The following is a 27,559-nucleotide window of genomic DNA, read 5'->3' on the forward strand; positions in this document are numbered from 1 at the left end:
CGGTGACTGTGTCGTCCAAGGAGAATGGCGAATTTCTTCTAAGGACCAATCCCGGAGGCCGCTCCTGTTGCTAGGCGCCCAGAAAGCTGGCCGTGACCATCACCAGGAGGAGGGGCTAGAGAGTGGTGGGGCCAGAGAGAGGCGGGGCTAGAAGGAAAGCTCGTTGCTAGGGAACTCAGCGCCTCTCTCTGGAGAGGCGCGACTGGGCTTGCGCGGGGTTGACGTGCGCGCCGGCGCGCCGCGGTTTGAAAGGCCCGAGCCTTGCGCGCTTGCGCACTTAAACGCGCGCAGGGAGCACCCCCCCCCCTTCCCGCCCCTAACTCGGATCCTCCTTTTCCTTCGTGTCAGACGGAGCCCACTACGTTGACATGCCGGAGATCCGCCTCCGCCATGTGGTTTCCTGCAGTAGCCAGGACTCGGTGAGGGATTGGCGTGGGGAAAGTTGAAAGACGTAAGGGAATGCCACAAGAATTCCCCACAGAATCCCACAAGACGTAAAGGGGCTCCGCAAGAACTTTTGGAGTGTAAATGGGAACTTCATGGAACTCTAAGGAGGGTCATGGGAGGATTTCCAGGAGGCTATAAAGGAATTCTGGGAGAGATGTGGAATAGGTGGACTTCCGGGCGTCTGTGGAAGTTCTGAAGAGAAAAGGAGGACTAGGAGCGCTTCCTTGGAAAGTCCATAGGTGAACTTCTAGGCGGAAGTGTTGTAAGGGGCTCAAGGCAGAGTGTGGGGGGTTAACGCAGACACTTAAATGTGGGGGATCGCAGAGGGCTTGGGAGGACTCCAAGGAATAATCTGAGAACTGGGGCCCCAGCTTTCCTCTCTGTACCCTAACTTTCTCATTCCCTTTCCTATCTCCAGACCCACTGTGCAGAAAACCTTCTAAAGGCGGACACTTACCGAAAATGGCGGGCAGCCAAGGCAGGCGAGAAGACCATCTCGGTGGTGCTCCAGGTGATGCTGCCCCACCCCCATCGCCTTCCTGCGCGTCTGGAGACCCAGGGTCCAGACTCTTGAGCCAGGTGGCAGTTGAGGCACTTTCCCTTCCGGGCCTCAGCTTCCTTACCAGGAAAATGGGCATCACGATTGCCCCTTAGCAGAGGAAGAAGGTGATCTAAGGACTAGGCCAGGGATGATCATAGGAATCACATGTGGCCAGTTAGGTTCCTTCTGGGCCTCACTTTCCTCAGCTGGAAGTAAATGAATCACTGCCATGTATCTTGCCTTCTAAAGTCAGTGGGCTCAGGGCTGCAAGGTATCTCAGGAGGTCATCTAAGCCAATAAACCCCATTTTAAAGATGGGAAAACTGAAGCAGAGGGAGGGGAGAAGTGAAGTGGCCAGTCTAAGCTATCGTTTCTGGAATGCTGGCCACGTTCATTTTGAGTAAGCTCTTACCTTATCTGTATCACACCCCTGTGAAGTTGGAGGGAGGCAAACAGAAAAGGGTGGTTTGACCTGAGATGGTTCCAGAATTCCAAATAGGCTATTCCCGTCAGGGATAAAAAACTAGTGGGAGAAGAGAGCTAAGTGTGTTTTAAGCATCTGCTCTTTGCCTGGTGCCGGCCTGGGTGTTTTACCTACGTGATCTTGCTCTTCACAAGAGTGGTGTGATGTAGGGGCCATTGTCACCAGTAATAAATGGCAGTGCTGAGACTTGAACCCACAACTGAATGTTGGTGCTCTTAACTGCTTTGTCGTACTGCTTTGTGTTCACACACTGGCTTTCTTGATTTTGGCCATATTTCTTACTTCTGAATGTGGAGGTATTTGGGGAGGGATGTCGGGGGCAAGGCTTACGTGATTCTGTTTGATACTGAATGTAGTCTTGGTCTGTCTCTTGCCCAGTGCCTCTGAAAAAGTTCTAGGCAAAGCCTTGTGAGAATCTGAGGAATCTTTTTCCAGAAAAAATACACAGTCCTATAAGGTTTTTCTGAATGATTTTAGGAATTTAAACATCTCATAAGTCCCTAACATAGTAATAATAATGGCAGCTAACATATATTCAATGTTAACAACTGCCAGTCATTGTTTAAAACACCTCAACTCATTGAATCCTCAATAAATACCCCATGACCTAGAGTTTATTATTATCCCCATTTTACAGATGAGGGGACTGAGGCCCAGAGAGGTTATACAACTTGCCTGGAGCCAGTGTTTTAAATTGAGGGAGATGACAGTTTGCTGGTGGTTTAGTCTTGGGACCTGGATTCAAACCCCCAGCTCTCTCTCTAACTCACTCTGTGACCTCAGGCAAATTGTCTCATTTCTCTGAACCTGTTTTCTTATCTGTTCAGTGGGAATAATGAGATCCAAGCCCAGGGTTATTGTGACAATTGGGTGACATAATGTCTGCAAAAGTGCTCTGACAACATGTAGGTGTTTGTGTAAAGGGAGGTATTCATGTTTTTATTACTGAGTGATGATTCTGCTGGCTCTCTTACGATCAGGTTGCCCCAGGAGAATCACATCCCATTATGTACCCCAGTTACAGTGGGAACAGAGAGACTAGAGGCAGAAGAGACAGGACATAGGGGTGAGGGAGCCAGAGTGAGGCACTGGGTCCTCTGCCCTGGGACACTGAGGGAGATACTGCCGCTGTCACTGAAATGGGAAACCCGGAGAAAGGGTAGCTTAAGAAGGTGATAGGTTCAGTTGGCATGTCCAGGTATGATGTGACTTTGAGACATCCTAGGGGTGGCACGCAGGAGGCAGTTAGGGATCGGTCTTGGAAAGGAGACAGAGATGTGGAAGTTGTCAGCACAGGGACAGGACCTGTAGACTCAGCAGTGGATCGATTCATTTGTTCATTTATTGATTGAATAATTATTTATGAAGCACCTCTGTAGGCCAAGCTGTTTTAGATACCGGGGCCATGTAGTAGTGGATGGCACAAGACAAACATATGTCAGTCCTATGGAGCTTTCATGTTAGAGGTGAAAGTCACAACTGAAACATAAGTCAGCTGATGAGTGTTGTGGAGGAAAATTAAACAGTTAAGAGGAATGGGGAATGCCTCAGCTGGGGAGGAGGCAGTGGCAAGAGGTTTTTATTTAAATAGGGAGTCAGGGAAGGCCTCCCTGAGAAGGTGGCATTTGAGCAGAGTGAGCTCTGCAGGTATCTGGGGAAGAAGCACAGGCAGCCTAGGCGGGCTGGAGCCTGGCGTGCTGGAGGAACAGCCAGGAGGCCCGTGTGGGTGGAGTAAAGTTAGCCGGGGGGGGAGAGGTAGGAGATGAGCTAATGGGGTGGGGGTGGAGCGCCCCAACACACTGACAGCCTGAAAGCCATTGTAAGGACTTAAGCTTTTGCTCTGGGTCAGGCAGGAGCCACTGAAGGGCTCTGAGCCAAGGAGGAACACAATCTGACTTAGGTTCTCACAGACTCCTGGTTTCTGTGTTGAGAATACTGCAGGGGCAACTGCAGAGCAAGCATCATTGCGGTGTGTAGCTTATCCCATGTCAGAGACCCTGTGGGAAATCTAAGTGCATTTGGCAGTTGCCAATATGCAGGGTGACTCCAAATTCACCGAATGTTAATTTTGGTTCTTTTTCAAGCAAGTGATGAGGCAGAAATTTCTGGACACCGAGACTCGTTGACTACTCCGTGGGTTTTTCTACTACCTGTAGTTTTTCCTCCCAGCTATATTATACAACATCTGGATATTATCACACTGGGTTCAGCCGTCTCTGCTTGTGACAGCCGCACACACCCTTTTTGTTTGCGTTGGCCACCGGAGGCTCTGTGGCCAACCCATCACCTGCTCCCAGGAGGGGCCTTCCCACCTCTTTGCTAACTTCTGGGCCAGAGGGGATGGCTGGCTGGGCACAATCCCTGTGTAACTCTGGTGCTCCACCGGAGGTGCGTTCTTTAGAAGAAACGTTCAATAGCAAGGTGGCACAGGTTTCTGTTTTGTTTTTCAGTGGTTTTCTAATCATTTGGTTTGCCATCGTGGCATTTCGAGTTAGTTTTTACCTTCTTTTGATGTGTATGTAACATGCTTACAGCAAAGCGCTCAGTTCCGTGAATCCTCACAGCCTGCAGCCTGTGTGCTCTACACCCAGATCAAGTAATAGGACATGCCCAGCTCCCCCGTCCCCTTGCTGTCACTACCCCCATAAACATAACCACGATCCTGATTTTTAACAGCATTGATTCGTTTTGTCTGGTGTTGAATTTTATATAAATGGACCCATACAGTATATGTACTTTTGTGTCTGGCAATTCTCACCCTACATTATGTTTGTTAGTTTCATCCCTGTTGTTGAGTGTAGCATTGGATGGTTCGTTCTCATTTCTGTATAGGATTCCATTGTTGGAGATAAGCATTGTGGTTTTGTCAACTGTACTTTTTGAATGGGTATTATATGCATTTGGTGCAAAATTCCAAAGCACGTACACTGGAAAAGTCCCCTTCCCCACCTGCTTCCATGCCCTCCTGCCCCCTCCCCTGACTCATGCTATCCAGTTTTTCCCTCCTGAGGCAACCACTGTTAGCAGTTTCTTGTGGGGCCCTCCTGGGTCACTCTGTGCACATATAAACATATACATCCATCTCCTCCACCCCTTTTTAAAAGTACATAGTATATACACTGTTATCCCCTGGGTTTTTCTCAAATAAAAATGTGTTTTGGAGTTCCACTGTCCTTGCATCAAGTGCTACCTTATTCTTTTAAATGCTTCATGACATTGCCTTTCATGGATGCGGAACAATTTTTTTAACAGGATGTCTCTGAGGAACTCTGCAAACCTTCCACGTTTCATTCATTTCACTGTCATGAATTGTGTCTCTCTGAGAAAGGTGCACACAAACCCGGGCCACAGATGACAGTCATCTTGTGTGGAAGCCCTTCTCCTAGCAGCTGAACACTCCTTTGCTGAGATAAAATTCACCATTTTAACCACTTAAAGTGTACAGGTCAGTGGTGTTTAGTGTACTGGCAATGTTCTGCAACCATCACACTGTCTAATTCAGGGCGTTTCTGTCCCCCAAAGAGAAGCATCATAACCGTGAACAGTCACTCCCCATTCCCCTTCCCCGGGTGGCCCCTGACAACCACTGACCTACTTTCTGTCTATGGATTGGCCTGTTCTGGACGTTTTCTTCAAATAGGATGGTATAATATGTAGCCATTGTGTCTGGCTTCTTTCACTCAGCATAATGTTTTTGAGGTTCCTCCATGTTGTGGCATGTATCAGTGCTTCATTCTTTTTTACAGCTGAATAATATTTCATCATGCGGAGATACTATACAATGGTATCCATTCATAAGTTGATGGACGTTTGGGTTGTGTCCATGTATACACGTTTCTATCAGAAATGTTTTATTTATCAAAAAGAAGAAATACAAGGGAGTCTATTGTGTGTTTAAAGTAGACGTAGTTATGTATGTGATGAGAATCATTCATTTAAAATCGAAATATATACATCCCGCTAGTTATGGGGCCCTGTGTTTCGTATTGTGGGAGAGGTAAAGTTACTGAGTTTTTACCTCAAGGATTGAAATAGGGGCATGGAAAAGGAGTGTTGCTGGTTTATAGTCAGGCAGTTGGGTCCAAATTTCTCTGCCAGTCATTAGCTGTGTGTGACATATGAGCCTGTCTGGGCCTCAGTTTTCCTATCTGTACAACTGGGACAGTAACAGACCCTTCCCCCTAAGGTGGTTGTGTGGATTCGGTGATGCTTGCCCAGGAGGAGCTTCTCTGTGTGGTAGGCAGAATAATGGCCTAAAAGTTGGCCATATACTAATCCCCAGAACCTGTGAATATGTCACTTTACACGGCAAAAGGGACTTTACAGTTATGATAAAGTTACGAATCTTGAGATGGTGAGATTAGCCTGGGTTATTTAGGGGGGCCCAATGTAATCATAAGGGTCCTTATAAGGAAAGAGGTAGGCAGGAGAACCAAGGTCAAAGGAGGAGATGTGGAGATGGAAGCAGAGGGTGGCATGATGCCATCGCTGGCTTTGAAGATGGAGGGAGGAACTACAAGCCAAGGAATGCTGGCGGCCTCTAGAAGCTGGAAGCAAGGCAAGGAAACAGCTTCTCCCCTGGAACCTCCAGAAGGAATGCAGCCCTGCTGATACCTTGACTTTAGCTCCGTGAGACCAAATTGCAGACCTCTGACCTCCAGATCTGTGAGGTATGTTGTTTTTAGCGAGGAAGTTTGCGGTAATTTGCTCCAGCAGCAGCAGGAGTCTACCAAGCACCTGGCACACAGTGAGACGCTGAAAACCTTAGCTTTGATGATCCTTTTGTGATAGATGGGGACACTGAGGCAAGTGACTCATCAAAGCCAGTTGGTCAGGGAGGGCAGGCTCAGAATTGTAACTGCGTATTTGTTCCTTCGGTAAATGGTCACTGGGGGCTTCCTGTCCATCTGTCCATCAGGAATGTACTGAAGGCCTCCTGTGGTGATAGTATCAGCTCACGTTTACGGAGGCACTATTCACAGGTCTTCGTAGGTCTTCCTCGTTTGAATCGTCACAGCGACGCTGTGAGGTAGAAGTTGTTACTGTCCCCATTTTATAGGTTAGTAAACTTAGGCTCAAGGGGCGAAATGAAACCGTTTGCTCCAGGATCACACAGCAGTCAGTAAGCAGAGCTGGGAAGGACTAGACGCTGTTCTTGGTGTCAGGGGCACAGGAGGGAGTGACTCAGATATTGTCCCTGCCTTCATGGAGTGTAAAAGTCTGGTGCGGGAGACAGATGCTGGACGAACACCAATTAAAACTAATAACTGGATGATATCAAGTGGTCATGATGAAGGAGAAAAAAGCAGGGTTAGGGAATAGAGTAACACCTGGTGGGAGGTGAGGGGGGCTACTTTGGTTGACTTGATGAGGTGACGTCTGAATAGAGACCTGGAGGATGGAAGGAGCCAGCCGCGGGAAGGTGTGGGGAGGAGTGTCTAGGCTGGGGGATGACAGGTGCAAAGGCCCTGAGGTAGGAATGAGCTAGCCTGTTCTCAAGACAGAAGGAAGGCTGGAGTGGCTGGAGGAGAGCCATCGAATGTGGCGGGGAGGAAGCTGAGAAGTCACACGGGGGCTTCTTGTGTAGCTGGGCAGCTCCCTGTGCAGGACTCAGCGGTGGAGAGCTGGGGGCAGCGGTGGAGACAGGCAGAGTGGTCAGGAGGCCAGCTCACTCAGCCTTGGGACGGCCCTCAGCACTGCTTCTCTCTCCAGCACCCGTGAGGTGGAGGAGGAACACGCATGGACCCGAGCCAGCCTGCCTGGGCTCCAGTCCCAGCTCTGCGGCTCACCAGCTGTGTGACCTTAGACAAGTTACATAACCACTTCCTGCCTCCTTTGCTCACGTGTAAGAAGGAGATAATAATAGCCTCTGCCTTGCAGAGCCGCTGTGAGGGAGAAGATGCGTGCGTTCCGTGTCTGGCACATCGTGAGCAAGTAGATGTTTGCTGCCACTGCTCTGGTTGTTATTATCTGTATCGTCTGAACTCCCTTCAGAAGAAGGGTTATTATGACGACTCGCGCCTCTCACACGTGAGGAAGCTGCTGCTCAGAGAGGTTGTACGTCCCCCAGGGTTGCACCCTTGGAAATGGCAGGACTGGATTTGAACCCAGGCTTGCCTCACCCCAAGTCCAGGCTTCTTCCTCCCATGTAGGGGTGCTCCGGTGTGCAGCCGTGTGCAGGCGATATTGGGGGGACCTCCAACATCACCTGGGAGGTGATAGGGCAGATGGGAGCATCAGATGATCCCAGGGGTGAGGCCAGTGTAGGAGGTGGACTAGGTACCTTTGAGGATTGGAATAACTTGTCATTCTAGGATAAAAACAGGATCCCCAAACTAGCAAGCAGGAGACTTGCCTCGGCCATTCCTAACTGCCTTCTACCCCCACATGGCTTTCTGCATCCTTAACTGTCAGAAGGGGGTGGCGGGATGACAAGTCCTTTGGGGGAAGCCTTCCTACAGGTAGCTCTTTCCTTCTATTGACACAATTATCGAGCATCGACTAATAATGCCTCCGGCATCATGACTGACCGCAGTAGAGTGCCTATTACATGCCAGCTCTGTGGCCACAGTATTTGTGTGTATCATCCTAGATACAAAGGTCATCCCCATTTTACAGATGAGGAAACTGACCAAGAGGTTAGAGGTCATATCGCTAGTGTGTGGCAGAGCTGGGATTTGAACCCAGGAAGCAGTGGGGAGCAAAACCAGTCCAGGCCCCTACCCTCAGGGAATTTCCTCTGAGTCCTGTGTGATTGGGGGTGGAACACTCTGGCAGGTGCTACCAAGGAGAGCTGCATGGCAGCGGGTTATAAGCTGATCTGGCAGAGTCTGGAGGAGTCGGGGAAGCGGTGTGGGGGTTTGTACATTCAGTGAGTATTTTCTGAGCTGCGACTCTGTGCCATGCCCTGTGCAGTGTACAGTGGACACAGTGGCACCACTCAGCCCCTGCCCCTGCTGTCACAGGCTTGGTATTGCAAGGAGACATGGCAGCTCAGATGGGGGTCACTCCACTCCCTAGGTCCCACAGTGAGCCCAGGGGCAGAGCAGGCACTGACAGCGGGCTTTCCCTCTCCTGCAGTTGGAGAAGGAGGAGCAGATACACAGCGTGGACATCGGGAACGACGGCTCGGCCTTCGTGGAGGTGCTGGTGGGCAGCTCGGCCGGAGGGGCCGGGGAGCAAGACTATGAGGTAAGCAGGACCTTGTGATGGGCCCCAGGCTGATCTGCCCCAGATGCCCCATCACCACTTCTCCCCGGCCTCCTGGGTGCCAGGCGGGGTGGAGATGAGTCACACTGACCGCTGCCCTTTGGAGGAGCTCAGTGTACGGAGGAGACAGGTGAAAAACTGCATGGCCGGGAAGAGACCGAGTTTACCTTGTTGTTGCATAAACAACCCTTTTATTGCTGAATCGTATTCCACTGTGAGCATGTTTTAAGATTCACTCACTGCTTGAGATTAAAACCGCTTTTTAAGAGATATTTGTCCCAGAAGCTCTCACAGATGTCCTGGCAAATTGAGATTCCGCATTATGTGGGATGCCTCTGTTAGATGCTCTATTTTCGACAAATGTTTACGAGAAGAAATGCCTTTTGCTCTATTATGAATGTTTAAAAAGTCGGCACAATCCATTTTTTTACTGGTTGAATTAATTAGATCTGGATTAGTGAGATCATAGTTGGCCAGCTAGTTAATCAAAACACTGTCTTTGGGTAAAAATAAATCTGCTGTGACAAAGTTTACACTTTTAAGTGAATAGACCAGATTTCTACAAGATACATTTTTTTTTTGCTTGTAGTGACAAATTGTTTTAAATTGAGGTATATTTTGCATATAATAAAATGCACAGATCTTAATGTACAGGTCAAAGCGTCTTTGACAAATGTATACACCTGTGCCACCGTCCCCCAAATCAAGACATTAGAGCATTGCCAGCATCCCTGAAAGTCCCTTCCTGTCCCTTTGCAGTCACTCCTCCCTCCCAGTTCAGGCACCCTCTGACCCCTTCTGTCATTATAGACTAGTTTTGCCTGTCTTACAATTTAGTGTAAATGGAATCTTACAGTATGTCCTTTTTTTGTGTCTGGTTTCTTTCACTCAGCGTTCTGTTTTTCTGAGATTCTTCCTGTGACTGTGTCAGTGGTCTGTTCCGCTTCATTGCTCAGTTGTTTCCACTGTACGCACAGACCACAATTTGTTTTTCTATTTTGTTGATGGGTGTCTGGGCTATTGCCACTTTTTGACTATTATGAATACAGCTGCTGGAACATTCTTATACAAACTTCTGTGTGGAGATTTGTTTTGGGTAAATACCTCAGAGTGGAACTGTAGGGGCTTAGGTTAGATATGTTTTATTAACCTTATTAGAAATTGACAGTTTTCTACAGTGGTTGTACCATTTTATATTCCCTTTAGCAGTATATGAGAGTTCTTGTTGCGTCACATCCTTACCTATATTTGATACAGCCTTTTTAATTTTTGAAATTTCAGCTATTCAGAAGGCATGTTGTGGTATTTTATTTTGGCTTTAATATGCATTTTCCCAACAAGTTCTGACATCGTGTAACCTTTGATGTACTTATTAGCCCTTCATTTATTTTATTTTATGAAGTGTCTATTTGAGTCTTTTGCTTATTTTTTTATTAGGTTGTTTGTCTTTTTGTCTTGGGCATTAACAATGTATATTTTTCAGTCTCTTTTTTCAGCTATGTGTGTTGCAGATTTTCCCCAGTCTGTGACTTGCCTTTCCATTATCGTAACACTGCCTCTTGATGCGCAGAAGCTGATAAAGTTCAATCTATCAAGGGTTTATTTTTTTTTAAACGCTTAGTCCCTTTTGTGTCCTGTAAAAGATATTTGTCCCAAAGTAATGAGAGTCCCCATATTTGCTGTCGCTGCTGTAACAAATTATCAGACACTTAATGGCTTGAAACAGCCAGCACAAATACATTCTCTTACAGTTTTGGAGGTCAGAAATCTAAAATCACTCTCCCTGGGCCAACATCACAGTGTTGGCAGGGCTGCCTTCCTTCTGGGGGCTCCAGGGGAGAACCCTTGTCCTTACCTATTTCAGCTTTCAGAGGCTGCCTGTATTTCTTGGCACGCGGCCCCTTCCTCCATCTTCAAAGCCAGTGATCACGTTACTGTGATGTCTACTTCCCCATCTCTTCTCTGATTCTGACTCTTCTGCCTCCCTCTTTCTTAAAAAGTCCCTTGTAATTATTCTGGACCCCCCTGGATAATCCAGAGTAATCTCCCTATTTTCAAAATCCTTAACTTAATTGCATCTGCAAAGTCCCTTTTATGTTCACAGGGTCCAGGGATTATAATGTTGCCATCTTTGTGGGGCGGGATTATTCTGCTTTCTGTCATCTCCTGTGTTTTCTTCTAGAACCTTTATATTTTAAGCTTTTACACTTAAATCTCTGATCCGTTGCAAATGAATTTTTGTATATTGTGTGAAGTAGGGGACAGGTTCATTTTTTCCTGTTTGTTTTTTATATGTTCGTTGAAAATACTCTTTTTCTGAAAAAAGGCTTTCCTTTTCCCATTGAATTGTTTTGACTCTTGTGTTAAAAATTAATTGACCATATACATATGTGTGAATTTCTTTCTGTCCTCTGTTCTGTTCCATTAATACGTATGTTTGTCCTTATGCCATACCACCCTGTCTTAACAGTAAATACTGAAAACAGATTGTGTTGGACTTCCAGCTTTTGTCTTAAAGATCTATTCTAGATCCTTTGCATTTATTTCCATATGAATTATAAAACCAGCTTGTCAATAACTTTCAGACCTACAGAAGACAATGCCCATATGTCTGCAATCAGTTTCCCTGAGTGTTAACATATAGGTACAGTAGTCACCACTTATCCTCTTGTTTCACTTTCCAAGGTTCCAGTTACCCACAATCAACTGCAGTCCAAAAATATTAAATGGAAAATTCCAAACAATTTGTAAGTTTTAAATTTTGAGCCATTCTGAGTAGCTTGATGAAATCGCGAGACGTCCTGCAGGGAACATGAGTCGTCCCGCTGTCCAGCATCTCCACACTGAATACGCTGCCTGCCCATTAGTCATTTAGTAGCCGTCTTAGTTATCAGTTGTCACGGTATCGCAGTGCTATGTTCAGGTAACCTTTATTTTACTTAATATTGGCGCCAAAGCCATTCACATAAATTTTATTACAGTGTATTATTATAATGTTCTATTTTATTATTAGTTATTGTTAACCTCTTACTGTGGCTAAGGTACTATCCAAGTTTTCAGGCACCCACTGGGGGTTTTGGAATGTGTCCCCCACAGATAAGGGGGGGACTACTGTGACTATTTTTTACTGAACTGAAAAAATTGCATAAGTTGCATACATGATGTCCCTGTATCTCTTTATCCCACTCCAGTAGATATTTCCTAAAAACCAAGACATTTTCTTACTTAATTTCTGTGGGGACAGAGTCCCAGAGAGCAGTTTCCAGGCTCTCAACCTCGCGTGGGGAGGTGCTGGCTCGGGTAGTGAATGACCATCAACTGTGATTGGTTGGCCATCAGCTGTAACTGGTTAGCCAATTGGCTACTGATGTAACTGCGGGGCTGTGTTGATTGGTTGGTTGGTTGGCAGGCAGCGAAGTGAATGGCGGACTGCGGATCATGTGGCTACTACTGTGTGTGTCTTGACCAACCCCCAGAGAGAATATAGTGGTATGACTCCCCTATCTATGGCTCCGTGGGTGTTCCTTTTTGGCCTCACCATATCCTGTGTTCTTATGTGGGGAGTGGGACCAGAGGCCCCGCAGGCCGCCCCGCACGACAAATGGTGCAGCGAGCAGGGTCTCCCACACGACATCTCAGTATAGTTATCAAAATTAGGAATTGATGTATTCTGTTTTCTGACCTCAGACCTTATTCCATCATTGTCCCAATAATGTTCTTTATAGCAAAAGGAACTTTAAAATCATGCATTGCATTGCCTAGTCACATCTCCTTGGTTTCCTTTTAATGGGAACAATTCCTGTGACTATCTTTGTATTTCATGCTAGGGACATTTTTGAAGACTAGAGGTCAGGGGGTTTTGTAAATATCACTCTGTACAAAATGTCTGATGTTTCTTCATGATTAAATTTAGGTTATACGCTTTGGGCCAGAATACCACCGAAGTGATGTGTTGTTCTCGGTGCATCAGATCATGAGGCACTTGCTGTTGACTTGCTTCATTACTGATGGTGTTAATTCGGAGCATGTGGTTAAGGTTGCATGGTCCAGGTGTCTCCACTGTACTGTTACAGTTTTGCCCTTGTAATTAATAAGTATCAGGTGGGGAAATACTTTAAGACTATGTAAATATCTGGTTACATCTCACACTTGCATTCACTAGCTTTAGCATCTATTGATTCTTGCCTAAATTACTGATGTTATTTTAATGATATTTTCAAAAATTTCATTTTTTAGTTGTTAATAGCATAAAAAAATACAATTCACTTTTGTATATTGGCCTTGTATCTTGCGACCTTGCTAAAGTCACTTACTAATTTTTGTTGGAGAATCCCTTGGGATTTGTGTAGAGCCCTTGAGATTTTCTACATACAAAATCGTATTGCTGTGAATAAAGACAGTTTTCATCCTTTACAGTCTTTATACTTTTTTCTTCTTTTTCTCATCACACTGACTACTGTCTCTAATACAATGTTGAATAGAAGTGATGAGAGTGGACATCCTGGTCTTGTTCCTGATCTTAGGGGGAAAGTGTTGAGTCTGCCACCATTAAGTACAGTGTCAGATGTAGATTTGTTTATAGATGTCCTTTGTCAGGCTGAGGACATTCTTTTCTAAACCTACTTTGAGTTTTTTTTCATGAATGTGTGTTGAATTTTATTGAATGCTTTTTCTGCTTTACAAAGTACATTTTAACAAATGAGGTTTTCCTTTAACAAACATTCTTATTCTCAAGGTTATGTAAGTTGTAAAAAGGTAAACTGAGGCACATTAAATTTTGAAGAGTTGCTATGAGCAAATGATTTGAATTGGGCAGCCAAAACTGGAAATGATTAGGGGCACACTGTGGGTGGTCTAGGGCAGAGGTTTTTCTTTTTTTTTTATAGAGGACACAGAAGCAAAGCAAAGCAATTATTTAATTGGCTGTAGCTTAAATGGTTACCTTATTTGGGAAATCTAGTTATTTAGCTGAACAACTGTTATGGTAGTTGTTCTTGAGTTTCATTTTCTTAGATTCAAGAAATTTAATTGGCTGTTTATGATTAGTTCTTGCATTTAGTTTTCTGAGATTTGAGTGCACTAACTCTCGCTTATAGTTTGTTTACATAGGCTACCTAACCACTAGAGTCACCCAGTTTCTAGTGGCCTCCTTGTTTAACTATTTTAACAAAGTCAACAGTTCTCTTTTTTTGGCAAACAGATTTAGATCAAAATTCTACTTTATAATGATGAAAACAGAATAAGTGTGTTTTTAGCCAAAATTTTATCATGTCTGGTAGGTGAATGTTTATTATTTACCCTCTTCTCTATCCAGTAAGATGGAATGGCTAGCTCAGGGCTTTATCTTGTCAAAGTCTGAAAACGCCTATGGCAATAATCTCCCATTCTTTTAAGGTTTTTAATTAAACTTCCGCTGGAGTCTTAGATTTTTGTTATAATTTTTAGCCAAGACTGAATTAAAGGCTCTGGAGTTTATAATGTTTGGCTTCCACCCAGAGACTAGGTGAGGCTGGAAGAACCAAGAAAGAAAAGGAAAAAGGATAGAGTAGGGCTGGTCAACGTTGATGTCACCTATACAGTAAGGCCTCACTTACCATAGCCAGTAGGTTCTGCAACTTCAAGTGAAATGACATTACAGTGAAACCAATTCTACCACAGGCTAATTGATATCGACAAGAGTTGAGTTCCTAAGGCCTCTCATCAGTGTTATAGAGAAACATTATTCGAGGACCTGCTGTACAGATCAAGTACAAGGCACATAGTGTAATAGGTAATACCATTTTCTACAAAATCAACCTGTTCTTTTTCTTCCCCTTCCAATTCTACAAAGGAGATTCATAAGCTTTTGAGGTTAACACATTCTGGAGAGTAAAGGTTTAATCCCGGAATCTTACAGATGGTGTTGGATAATAAAAACAGCCTGATAACTAGAGTTGTTTCTCTTTAAAGTGAATGGGTAGAGAGTACAGTCAGAGGAAATCAACCTCTTAGTATCCGTAGCAGCTGCCAAACACAGTTTGCATTGCCCCTTCATTTTAGTCAGTAAATAAATGCAGTTCTTCTATCAGCTCAAAATCAGGCCTTTTATAAACCATTATAGTTGAGGCCATAGAGATGGCTTCCCTTCTGTATAAATTTCTTTGTCTTTGCTGTTTCCTTTTCATAATCAGAGCTCAGCACAAAGAGACATATAGTTACAGTCTATGGTTTTCTCAACAAAAGGCTTTTGATTTCTAATTTCACAAATTTTACAGCATGTTAGTTAGAAAGAACTAAGTAAGTAACAATATATGCAACTAAAATTGGCTCACCGCATAAGACTCTTTATTGTTTACTTAGGAAGAAAGTCTAGCATTAGGTAGACCCAGAGTTGATCTGGAAGCTTAACAAAGTCAGGGTGCTTGGTTGGTACCTCGTGATTCTTTGGACTTGTCCTCGCAGCTACAAGATGATTGCTGCTGCTCCATCCATCACGTAGTAGCATCCAAAGCAGGACTTGGAGAAAATGGAATGGCAGAAATTCAGTGGCACTCTTCCATCTGTTTCTCTTTTTTATTTTTCAATTATAGTTGGCATCCAACATTATTTTATATTAGTTTCAGGTATACAGCATAGTGGTTAGACATTTATATGATTTATGAAGTGATCTCCCTGACTAGTCTAGCACCCACCTGGCACTATACATAGTTACTACAATAGGAGGTCGGACAATTAAGTTTGCGAACTCATCCTAGAAAAAGTGTTACATAACTCACTGCTGACTATCACTACCGTCACCTTCAAAGTATCCCCCTTGGGAAGCTATACAATGAGGCCAGAGTCTAGTCCACCCTTCCAAGCAATTTTGGAACTCTTTTTTCTGTAATGGCCATCAGAGCTGTCATCGTATTACCCTTGATGTCCTGAATATCATCAAAATATCTTCCTTTCAATATTTCCTTTATCTTTGGGTAAAGAAAGGAGTCATCGGGGGCCAGATCAGGTGAGTAGGGCAGGTGTTCCAATACAGTTACTTGTTTCCTGGCTAAAAACTCCCTCACAGGCAGTGCCATGTGAGCTGGTGTATTGTGATGCAAGAGCCATGAATTGTTGGCCAAAAGTTCAAGTTGTCTAACTTTTTCACGCAGCCTTTTCAGCACTTCCAAATAGTAAACTTGGTTAACTGTTTGTCCAGTTGGTACAAATTCATAATGAATAATCCCTCTGGTATCAAAAAAAGGTTAGCAACATCGTTGCAACAAATTCGCAAACTTAATTGTCAGACCTCCTATTATTGACTCTATTCCCTATGCTGTACTTTACATCCTCGTGACTGTTCTGTAACTACCAATTTGTACTTCTTAATCCCTCCACCTTTTCACTGGTGCCACTAACTCCCCTCCCACCTGGCAACCATCACTTTGTTCTCTATCTATGAGTCTGTTTCTGTTTTGTTTGTTAGTTTATTTTGTTTAGATTCCACTTATAAATGAGATCATATGGTATTTGTCTTTCTCTGTGTGACTTATTTCTCTTAGCATAATACCCTCTAGGTCTGCCCATGTTGTCGCAGATGGTAAGATTTCATTCTTTTCATGGCCTAGTAATATTCCATTGTATATATGTACCACATCTTCTTTATGCATCTGCCTACTGATGGGCACTTAGGTTGCTTCCATATCCTGGCTATTGTAAATAATGCTTATCCTCTGTTTCTCTTTAATGAGGAAGGCAAATCTTTCCCAGAGGCCCCCACCTGCCTCCCTCTGAATATCGCATTGGCCAGAACTGGGTCATGCACATGTCCTTGGAGCAGCCATTGGCAGAGGGAATTGGATCACTTAGACCAATCATGGTTCATCCCTTAGTGTTGGATGCACAGCTCTTCCACTCTTGTTCAAAACTACCTGGTCAGTTTTGATTGTCATTTGTTCCTTCATCATACTTTCAGCATCTCCATTTACTTCTTTAAACTATTAAAAATACTTTTATTTTGTGTGTTTGATATATTTTTTAAAGAGTGTTTTTTGTTTGTTTGTTTTTAAAGATTTTATTGGGGAAGGGGAACAGTGTGTTTTTCCAGGATTTTATTGGGGAATAGTGTATTTTTCCCAGAACCCATCAGCTCCAAGTCAAGTTGTCCTTCAATTTAGTTGTGGAGGGCACAGCTCAGCTCCAAGTCCAGTCGCCGTTTTCAGTCTAGTTACAGGAGGCACAGCCCAGCCCACCATCCCATGTGGGAGTCAAACCAGCAACCTTGTTGCTCAGAGCTCGTGCTCTAACCAACTGAGCCATCCAGCCGCCCAGATATTTTCAATATATGAAGCCTTTGTGGGTCTGAGTATGCAGCTTGTGGTTTCTGCTGCCCCTAAGTATGGTCGCCTGTTTCCTCATGCCTCATGGCGTGTGTGTGTGTGTGTGTGTGTGTGTGTGTGTGTGTGTTTCTTGTTGTTAACTTCTGTGCTTTGAGAATACGTATCTGTGAGAAATCTTAGAGGACTTGGTTTGAAGTACGTTCCTCCAAAGAGGATTTGCCCTGGTGTCAGGTGACACTGTATACATGGGACCACTTAAAATGTTCAGCTTGGGTTTTTCTGTCCAGATAGCTAGTATGAATTTTTGCTCGAGAATCAAGTCTTCGAGAGTACAAACTCGTGATTTGGAGTTCTCCAGAGAGAATTTTTCAGTTTTTCTCTGCTGTCCTCCGAGCTAAGGTCTCCCACTGACTCTCTCCCCAAGTCACATTTTCCCCTAATTTACCCACAGAGGAGGGGCCCAGCTCTATGTGATGTGGTGATGGCCTCAGATACTGTTCTTGCTTGGAGCCCAAGGAGTGGTCTTCTGTTCCCCTCTGCCACCACCCCTTAGGGCCTTTAAAATCAATCTCTGTGCTGCCCAGGGTCAGCACCAGGGTACACACCACATCAGTGCCAACCACTGTACCAGTCAGGGTCCTGCCAGGAGACTGAAACCACACCAGAGAATTTAACAGAAAGAATTAGTAACTGGATATTGAACTGAAGAGGCAAGAAGACTAAGGTCTGATGAAGAACTGAGTGCAGGGGGCAGCTGCCGCCTCTGGGGTTGGGGGAGCAACAGGAAAAGGTTGCAATGACTGAAACGCAGATGTTTAGAAACTTGGAGATGGGGTTCCCATAGAGCTGAAAATCAGACCCTGAGGAGGGGCGCTCATCAGCTGATGCTGGTGTCCCTGAGCGAGGCTGGATGAGGCCGGTTCTGCAAGTATTAGGAAGCTGCAGCCTGGACAGATTGGCTGCCACAGTGAAGCACTGCTGCAGAAGCGGAAGCAGAGGCGAGCCCGGGGTGATGCTCACTAGCCCTGCAAAAAGGAGCAGATCCCGCCTTCCTCCTCCAGCCTTGCAGCCTCTCTCTAGCCCCCCCTGTTGGCAGCCGATCAGGAGCAGCTGGAGAAACAGAAATGTTGGGCCTGGCCCAGCATCCCAGAGCTGAGCGTAGAAGAGTGGGTTTGAGCTAAGAGAATCACTTAATAATTGGCATAACCCCCCATCTCTGTGGACTCTGCTCTCTCATTTCTGGCCTCTGATAATTCCCCTTGCTTTGCTTCTGACTCAGCCGTGTGTTTCCAAAAGGTGTTTGAATATTGTGAGTCTTCTCTGCGGGAGGGTTCCTTAGGCCATGTAACTGTCCATATGAGCAGATGTGGAAGAATTTAGAGAAGGATCATTGAGATCTGGAAGTAGAAGGATCCCTCTGGGGTCTGGCAGGGAGGGATTGACCAGAGGCCCAGAAATAAGAGAAGAGTCTAGAGAGCTCAAGGCAGGTCGCAGCGTGAGCTGGATCTGGTTACTCCCTCAACCTCTCCTCGGGCCACCTGCCCTCTTCCCAGCCCCTAGGATGCGTCATTTAAAGCAGCCAGCCTGGTTCTCATTCACTGTCCCTTCCCTCAGGTCCTTCTGGTCACCTCGTCCTTCATGTCCCCTTCTGAGAGCCGCAGTGGCTCAAACCCCAACCGCGTTCGCATTTTCGGGCCTGACAAGTTGGTCCGGGGAGCAGCCGAGAAGCGCTGGGACCGCATCAAAATTGTTTGCAGCCAGCCCTACAGCAAGGTACCTAAGGGGGGAGCTGGGGCTGCAGAGTCCTTGGTCCTGGCCGAAGAGAGAGCTCAGGGGCCGATATTGAGTCGCAGAGTGCTGGGAGGGCAGGACGGCTGGGACCATGGGAGGCTGGTTTCCTGCCTTCTCTGAAATGGGTTTGAGAGCCTCCCCTTACGTGAGGCTTTGTTTCCTGGAGGGAGCCCAGGCCAGGTGAACTGCAGGACCTCCGGGGAGTTGGCGGAGGGGCAACTGACTTGTTAGGGGGCTGGGCTAGGAGCGTGGGCCTAGGAGTTAACATCAAGAGTGGAGTCAGATGCTGGGTTCAAAACCTGGCTACACCATTTCTTAGCTGTGTGACCTTGGGCAAGTGACTTCACCTTTCCGGCCTCAGCGTCTTGACCCTTACAGGGTTGCCGTGAGCTAGGATGCTAAGCTGTGGTAACAAGGCCCAAATGGAAATGACACCACGCAGTGTAGGTATCCTTACCCATGGAACTGTCCTGGGGGGATGTTTGGATGGTCACCCAGGGACCGGACTCCTCTCTTCCTGTGGCTCTATCTCCCCAGCTGGCAGAAGGGGAAAGAGCTAATGCACGTAAAGGGCTTAGGTAGAGCCGTGCTGACCCAGAGTTACGGCGCCGTGCAGCTTGATGTTATATTGTCAACATTATCATCTGGGCACCTCCCTAGATGAGGAAAAGAGCCAGAGAGCGGTTTCCCTAAGTGAAAGGGGCTTGGGGCCAGGCCTTGGTCCTTGGCCAGACTCCCTGACTCCCACCCTCCTTTCCCAGGACTCCCCCTATGGCCTGAGTTTTGTACGGTTTCACAGCCCCCCAGACAAAGATGAGGCAGAGGCCTCACCCCAGGTAAGCTCTGCCCACCACTCCCAAGAGCCCTCTCCCTGCCTCTTCACCCCCACCCTCCAACAGCCCACCCACTGCACTGACCTTGTGGGACCTTAGAAGGTGACCAAGCTCGGCCAGTTCCGCGTGAAGGAGGAGGATGAAGGTGCCAGCTCCCTGAGACCAGGGGCCCTCTTCTTCAGCCGGATCAATAAGATATCTACTGGTAAGTATGGAAAACTTGAGTCCTGAGTGAGTACCGGGTTGGCACCTACACTCCTGGATCTGAGGGAGGAGGGACTGGAGGCTGGACCCCTGGGTCTGGGAGAAGAGGGGCCTGGGGGCCTGGACCCCTGGGTTTGAGGGAGGAGTTGGCTGGGGGCCTGGACTCCTGGGTCTGAGGGAGGCGGGGCTGGGGGCTGGGCTCCTGGATCACTGCTGGGTTTTGGGAACAACACTCTTTGTCCCATGGATAGGAGCTGAAGGGTCTGAGGGCCCAGCCCTCTCATCCTGGATCCACTTCTTCCCTCTGTAGCCACAGCGAGTGACCCGGCAGGACCCAGCTATGCAGCTGCTACACTGCAGGCGTCTAGTGCCACCTCCTCAGCCTCTCCGGCCTCCAGGGCCGTAGGCAGCACCTCCAAGGTGAGATCATTAGGCCCTGGTGGGGTGGAGAAGGAGGAGAGAATCTAGAGGCCTCAACTCATCTCACCCCCTCAGCCTCATGAGTCCCCCAAAGGGAAGAGGAAGTTGGATTTGAACCAAGAAGAAAGGAAGACCCCCAGCAAACAGTCATCTCAGCCCTCACCATCTGCTCTTAAGAAACCCAAATGTGAGCAAACTGGATTTCTTGTTCCCATAGGAGCCTGTGCTCCTGTGTCCTAGGGGCGGGCTCGGAATCAGAGGGCAGAGGGGGTGGGGTTTAATCCCAGTCGCGCTAACTGAATCTACTCTTTGGCTCCCCAGTGTCAGCACCCACCCGTACCCCAGCCACCGCCTCAGTCGTTGCCCCAGCACGCGGGGCAGTGCCAGGGAAGCCCCGAGGAGAAGGCACCGAGCCCAGGGGACCCCGAGCTGGCCCGCAGGAGCTGGGAAAGATCCTTGAGGGTGTGGTGGTGGTGCTGAGTGGCTTCCAGAATCCTTTCCGCTCAGAGCTCCGAGACAAGGCCCTAGAGCTGGGGGCCAAGTATCGGCCGGACTGGACTCCAGACAGCACCCACCTCATGTAGGCCTGTGCCCTCCTCCTCCCCACCTTCCTGCTGCTTCTCCTCCGTCTCCCTGTCCTCTCCATCTTGCTTTCTTTCTCTCTCCCTGTTTGCCTCCTCCTCCACTCTCTCTGTCTCTTCAGCTCCCCGTATGTACCCTCTGCCTGTTTCCTCTCTGATTCTTACATATTTCCCTCAGTCTCTGTGTCTTTTTCTGTTTCTCCCATATCTGTCTTTCTCTCTCTCCTTCTCCCTCTCTCTGTCCCCCTTATTTCCTTCTTCTCCTTCGCGCCTCAGATCACACCTGACTGACACCCTCCATTCTGCTCCCATCAGCTGTGCGTTTGCCAACACCCCCAAGTACAGCCAGGTCCTAGGACTTGGAGGCCGCATTGTGCGTAAGGAGTGGGTGCTGGACTGTCACCGCATGCGTCGGCGCCTGCCGTCCCGGAGGTGAGGCCTCATGGCATGTGTGTGACATACACATGTGCACACACCTACCCCTCATCCCTGTTGGGCAGTGCTAGGGCTCTGGGGCTTGCCAGTGGGGAACACAGGCGGCCGAGCCCAGAGTCGGCTGACTTCTGTGGAGGATGGGGGGAGGGAGGGCAGGGCTGGGAGACACACAGGAGGGAAGGACGACTTGCCTGGGGGTTCACAGAGGGCTCTATGCAGTGTGCTTCGGAGAGGGGAAAAAACATTGCAGGCTGGAAAAACAGCATGCAGAGGCTCGGGCTGCAAAACACAGTGTTGGGGCCTTTTTAGATTCATTCTAGAAGACCCAGCTTGGTGTCAGGCAGGACTGTGCAGTGCTGGGCACCCAGATATCAGGTCCTGACTTTGAAGGCCTCTTACTTTGATGAGGAGCCAGATGTTACAAAACAGTATGGAGGAAGGCCCAAGGGAAGACCCCAAAGAGCGAGGTGGGGTGAGGGGTGTCTTCAAGGACAAGACGAGGTTTACCAGACTGAACAGAGGCGGAGAGCATGCTGGGTGGAGGAGTCAGTCTGGGGTCAGCCTGGAGAGGTTGCAGGTGGGGCTCAGCTTCCAGTGGGAGGAGGAAGTGGCAGGAAAATGAGCCTGGGCAGCAGGAGCCATGGTAGGCTTTGGAGCTGGAGAAGGGCGGGCTGAGATCTGAGACCTGTGGATTGGAAGGTAGACTTGAGTCGCACTCCTAGGAAGGCAGACAGATCCACCTGAGGATGTTCAGAATCAAGGCTGCACCTGGTGTATTTGAGAGACGTTCTGTGTTTGTGTTTGTTTGGGGAGAGGCGAAGGTGGAGGCGGAGGCTGGGAGGTAGGTGCGATCAGCGCAGAAAGGGCTCTTGGAGCCTGGCAGAGGCGCCGGGCTGTCCAGGTCCACAGGCCTCTTCCTTAGGTCGGGAATCCAAACATCTCCGGGCCAACAGTGTTTTCCTAGGTTTAGCACAAACTCACTTGGCTGCATTATTATCCTGAGCTCATGTGAGGCTATTTATGGACTTTATTTATCCCATTGAGTTTGTCATATTTATTACAGAAATATGCATGGTTTTGATTTACAGGCCACTCTTTCCTCCCACCTCCCCCGCCCCCGGAAGGTGTTATATAACAATCTGTACACCACCATTTGCCTCTCTAAAATCTGAAAAATTCAAAATTCTGAAACCCATCAGGCCCCAAGGGGCTCTCCATGAACAATGGGGAGCCACGGAAGGTTTGAGAGGGGCAGGGGCCGGCTCTGTTGTGGGGAGTAGAGTGTTGAGGGGAGGCTGAAGGCAGGGACCCTGGAGAAGGCTGGGGCCTTGGAGACAGAAGCGGGATGAGTGGGGGATATATATTTAAGGACAGAGGACCAGGGTTTGGATTTTTGTCTGCGTGGGAGGGGAGGAAGATTGCGTGGAAGACAAGGCAACGAGTATTTGCATCAGGGTTTTGACCAAAAAAATAAATTTATTTTAAAATAAATTATATTTTTAAAAACTCGATGATGGAAGGGACACTCCAGGGAGATGGCTTTCTCCACAATAATTACAAATTGAGTTTTAAAATTCTTTTCATTAAAGATTTAAAGAATCTTTAAAGAAGCTTAGTAAACCTACCATGGATTCTTCAATCAACGGCTACACTTTAAATCCTCTGAATTTCCCATGAGCTACTGCTTTACACTGAGTGTGACGGGCCTGAACAGTGTTTCACCAGCTTTGAAATAACCAAATCATGAGCAGAAGGGTCTTATGTGCATACCAGAAAACTAAAGCCAACACGTTCATTTGCTTCTGCTGCATACATTGCCCTGTGATTTGGGGCAAATTAATTAATCTCTGTTCCTTTGTTTCCTCCCCTATAAACTGGGGCTAAAAATAGCACCTACCTGAGGATTCAGTGACTCCATATTTGTAAAGTGTTTAGAACAGTGCTGGGCACATAGGAAATCTCATATAAGTGTTAGCTGTTGTTATTATTAGAACTAGGAGAATTCTTGGAGTTTCAGCAGTTTAAGGAACCATGAATATAGATAGTATCAAGGTCTTTAAAAAATGTTATTTGCTTTTGGGAATTTTCCCTTAATTGGTAGGCATTCTCCCAAGGAGAAACTGACTTTGATTCTCAAAGGGGAAAATTATTTTTGATTTTTTTCCTTTCTGAAATGGGGCATTTCTTCCCCGAGAGGGAGGGGCAGCCGGGGAGTGCTCAGGTCTTCTGTGTGGGAGGCTGGGGTGACTGGGTGTCAGTGGGGCCTTCTGCAGCTGGGAGGAGGGGCAGGCTGAGAGTGGCCATGGTTGCGACCCTGGGTATTCAGTAAATGCCAGTGGCTGTTGCTTCCCAAGCACCCTTCCCACCTGCCCCAGAGGAAACTCTATGCTGTTTGTCTGAGGCCCGATGCCTCTCCTAGGTACCTCATGGCAGGGCCAGGCTCCAGCAGCGAGGACGAGGGGGGCCCTCACAGCGGCAGCAGCGGGGATGAAGCCCCCAAGCTTCCCCGAAAGGTCCGATGCCCCCTGCGCTGGTGGGGGAGGGTGTAGTGGGAGGAGTACATGGGTCGGTTGTGATCCCCAAACTCTCCACTCTTCTGCGGGCACACAGCTCCACACATACTCACACTCACCCTGCCTCTTCCCTCCTCATTGACTCACCCTCCCTCCTCAGCGCCCCCAGACCAAAACCAAGCCCCCTCAGGCAGCAGGACCCAGCTCACCCCAGAGACCCCCAACCCCAGAAGAGACCAAACCCGCCTCACCAGGGCCCCAGGAAGATACAGACATTGAAGGACAGCAGTCAGGTCAGAGCCTGAGGGAGGAGGGGGCTGGGGGCCTGGGCTCCTGGGTCTGAGGGAGGAGGGGCTGGGGGCCTGGGCTCCTGGGTCTGAGGGAGGAGGGGCTGGGGGCCTGGGCTCCTGGGTCTGAGGGAGGAGGGGCTGGGGGCCTGGGCTCCTGGGTCTGAGGGAGGAGGGGCTGGGGGCCTGGAGACCTGGGTCTGAGGGAGGAGGGGCTGGATACCAGTCAGATGGATGTGGGGGGAGGAGGAGTTTGGGGACCCCAATAACTGGATCTAGAGAGCAATTGAGGTTGGGGTTTGGGATGCCCGCGTGAAACTGGGCGGGAGGGTTACCAGCCTTTCCAGAAGATAAGGCAGACGCCTCACATTGACAAAGCTTCCTCTCGCAGAAGGACAGGACAATGGGGCGGAAGATTCTGGGGACACTGATGATGAGCTGAGAAGGTAGGGTTGGGGCTGGGGGACCCTGGCCTTGGGTGGAAGGGATCTGGTCTGCATACTCTTCCCCCACCCCTCTTGGCTTCCCCAGGGTGGCTGAGCAGAAGGAACAAAAGCAGCCCGCTGGCCAGGGAGAGAATGGCGAGGACCCATACGCGGGTTCCACAGATGAGAACACAGACAACGAGGGGCCCCCTGAGTCTCCCAACCTTCCAGTTCCTGAGCTCCCCGGTAGGAAATCACTCCCTCGCTCCTGAAGTGGGCTCTGTCTCTCTCAGTTCTCAGCCATGATTTGCCCCAGCCAGCCATGGGATCGCTGCTGCCTGCCCTGTGACTTGTCTCTCCATTGCCTCTGCCCCTCCTTGTTTCCTTAGGCCTATTCCCTTCCATTTTACATCCTCTTGTCCCTTCCTCTGTCCCCCTCTTTACTTCGTGCTGTGGCCACCTCCATCATACCCCTGGTCAGGCCTGACCCCCTTTGGCTCCACTCCAGGTGTTAACGGCCCCTCCCTCACTCCAGGTTTCAACCTCCCTCTCTTCAGGATCACCTGGGGGCCTTTTAAAATCTTCAGGTGCCCAGGCCTCACCCTCCAGGTTCAGTTCTGTCAGTATGGGGTGGGGCCTGGCACACAGATGTGGGCACTGATTTCTGTTGGGACCTGGGTGGTGTTGGCATTGTTGTTTGTCACCCCAGACATGAATGCAGGGGGCGTGGAGTGGGGGTCAGGCATCAGAGCCTCTGCAGGTGGAGAATGGAGGGAGAAGCCAGGCAGCCCGAGGGCTGAGTGGAGGTGAGGTGCAGTGGCCGCTAGAAGAAGCTGTTGCCACTGGTTCCTTGTGGGTGATGGGCAGGAAAGTACTTTGATCCTACAAATCCCCAAAAGTGGCACCAGCGAGTTGATAGCCTGGAAAGCCAGGTTGAAATGGAACGAAGAGCCAACCTGAGGGTAAGGGCCAGAGAAGGCACTAGTGGAAAAGGAGTGAGACAGCCTCGGTGAGGAAGTGGCCAGCTAGAGAAGTTTCCGACCGGGCCAAGCTCATTAAGTGGCACCAGCCCCTCTGTGATTTTCCTCGGTAAGAAGCACGTTGTAGTCTTTGGAATTGGGTCTACCATTTAAGAAAAAAAAAAAAAAAGGCAAAGCAAAGCTCCCCATGAAGTTTAAAGATTTTACAAGGCTCTGCTGGGCCTGGCCAGGAACCGCTGCTCATCACCCCGCCGGCTGTGCATGAACACCCTGTCCAGCCGCTGGCCCGGCTGGCCCTGCGGTCTTGCCTCCAAGTGTTCCGTGGCTCCTGGCTGCTGCTTGGAACTGCAGGGCCCTCACCTTGGCTCCTCCACTGTCTCCCCACAGACTTCTTCCAGGGCAAACACTTCTTCCTGTACGGGGAGTTCCCTGGGGACGAGCGGCGGAAGCTCAGCCGATATGTCACAGCCTTCAATGGGTCAGTCTCTAGGGGGTGCAAAGGGGGAGCTGGGTCCAGGGGAGGGGATGTGTTAAGTTTGGGAAGGAAGGTGATCGGGAGGGTGGAGAAGGGGTGTACCTTGCAGGATGGGCACCGGCCATGGAGTTCAGTGCCAGCCCTGTCCCCTGTGCTGGGTAGCTCTGCTGCATACCTTCACCTCCGCTTCCTCTTCTCTAAAGTGGGGTTCCCCACCACCCTTCCGAAAGGTTTAGTGACAGTGGGAACTGTTGGTATTGTGGCTGTGGCAAAGCTGGCACATGGGAGAATGGGGGATCCGCAGGCAACCTCTAGGGCACACAGGTGGGGATAGGCGAGGACGGCCTTTGAGAATGGTTGGGGAGTGGGGTATTAGCAGAAGGGATACCGATTCTCGGCCTCTTTTCTTTTCCCGCCAGGGAGCTCGAGGACTATATGAGTGATCAGGTCCAGTTTGTGATCACGGCACAGGAATGGGACCCCAGCTTTGAGGAGGTGAGTCCAGAGGGGCAGGGAAAGGGAGACCCAGCCTGCCCTTGTATCACCTCCATCCCCTCGTCGCTCACACGTGCACCCCCCCTCCCCAGGCCCTGGTGGACAACCCCTCCCTGGTGTTCGTCCGCCCAAGATGGATCTACAGTTGCAACGAGAAGCAGAAGTTACTTCCTCACCAGCTCTATGGGGTGGTACCCCAGGCCTGAACACACACAGGCACACGCACGCACACATGCACACAACGTGCACACGCAAGTTCAATAAAAGTGATTTGGTTTGGAGCTGCTGCCCCTCACTTGGGAGTCTCCCAGAATCTCCCAGAGGCTCCATCTTTCTGTCTTATGTTTGGTTTTTGCTTCCCCTCTGAGGGCCAGGTCTCTGGGCTGCCTGAAGACTCCTGTCCTGGGGTCCTGGAAAGAATGAGGGGCTCTTTATTGAGGCTGTCTTATCGGGGCTGGTAGGGAAGAAGCCCTGTCACTCCTCCCTGGCCCTTCAGCCCTATGGTAGCAGCTGGCAGGGAATTGGGAATGTGACACTCAGCCGGTTCTGACCCTCTGAGCCCGTTCTCGGGTCTTGGTCCTCCCTCTGTGGGTTCTGGGCTGGAGGCCTGGGTGCTTATGAGGTGTGCCTCTCTCTTAAAGTCTCAGCCCCCCTGGCCAGAGATGTCTCCCTTTCTTCAGGGCTTTTAGAAGTAGCTCTGTAACTATCACCAGCACGGTTTTACCTCACCTCACTTGGGAGGTAAAATGGGGGGAAGGAACATTTTAATCAACCCACCCAAATCCTGAACCCCTTCAAGGCTCTACCTCATTTAAGGTAGGAGCTGAGCTGGCTGTTAGAGAATCGGCAGAAGATGGGATGGCAGTTTAGGCAGGAGTCCATGGCCTGGTTCAAAGGCCAGGAAATGGGAATTAGCCTCGTGCCTGGGAGCAATTGAAAGAGCATTGTCACCTTTGGTGAAGAGGCTTGAGGGGCAGATCTGGCAGGAAAGGTGGGCATAGTCCTTGCAGCTGGTAGCCACGGACATGGGTGGCTATTTAAATGAACTACAATGAAATGAAAGGAAGAATTCACTTCCTCAGTCACACAGGCCACATTTCAAGTGCTCAGCGGCCACTGTACTGGACAGTACAGACCATTTCCAT

The 27,559-nt window shown here is 48.6% G+C and overlaps 1 protein-coding gene across 3 annotated transcripts; it reads left to right on the plus strand.

The window, feature by feature from the left end:
• The first annotated feature begins 266 nt into the window (after positions 1 to 266).
• On the plus strand, positions 267 to 26,695 carry XRCC1 (X-ray repair cross complementing 1). 3 transcript variants are annotated; one of them, XM_019756605.2, is made up of 17 exons: positions 267 to 419; positions 866 to 958; positions 8,553 to 8,663; positions 18,590 to 18,748; positions 19,528 to 19,602; positions 19,699 to 19,804; positions 20,114 to 20,223; positions 20,299 to 20,410; positions 20,545 to 20,803; positions 21,120 to 21,236; positions 23,659 to 23,752; positions 23,913 to 24,045; positions 24,431 to 24,485; positions 24,571 to 24,710; positions 25,832 to 25,922; positions 26,339 to 26,414; positions 26,507 to 26,695. In XM_019756605.2, the coding sequence occupies exons 1-17, from the start codon at positions 369 to 371 to the stop codon at positions 26,618 to 26,620; spliced, it is 1,896 nt and encodes a 631-aa protein (XP_019612164.1). In that variant the 5' UTR covers positions 267 to 368; the 3' UTR covers positions 26,621 to 26,695. The 3 variants fall into 3 exon arrangements, with proteins under 3 accessions (XP_019612164.1, XP_074170323.1, XP_074170322.1); XM_074314222.1 differs by lacking the exon at positions 267 to 419 and adding an exon at positions 533 to 686; XM_074314221.1 differs by lacking the exons at positions 267 to 419; positions 866 to 958 and adding an exon at positions 7,197 to 7,526.
• Positions 26,696 to 27,559: the final 864 nt, after the last annotated feature.

This window comes from Rhinolophus sinicus, linkage group LG11 (assembly GCF_036562045.2).
Source record: "Rhinolophus sinicus isolate RSC01 linkage group LG11, ASM3656204v1, whole genome shotgun sequence".
Taxonomy (NCBI): domain Eukaryota; kingdom Metazoa; phylum Chordata; class Mammalia; order Chiroptera; family Rhinolophidae; genus Rhinolophus; species Rhinolophus sinicus.

What these genes read in the sequence shown, in the direction of transcription:
- XRCC1 (XM_074314221.1), top strand. Translation starts at nt 7,212, where the DNA reads ATGGACCCGAGCCAGCCTGCCTGGGCTCCAGTCCCAGCTCTGCGGCTC. An exon ending in GCAGCCAGCCCTACAGCAAG is followed by an intron (nt 18,749 to 19,527) that starts GTACCTAAGGGG and finishes CTCCTTTCCCAG; the next exon opens with GACTCCCCCTATGGCCTGAG. An exon ending in TATGTCACAGCCTTCAATGG is followed by an intron (nt 25,923 to 26,338) that starts GTCAGTCTCTAG and finishes TTTTCCCGCCAG; the next exon opens with GGAGCTCGAGGACTATATGA.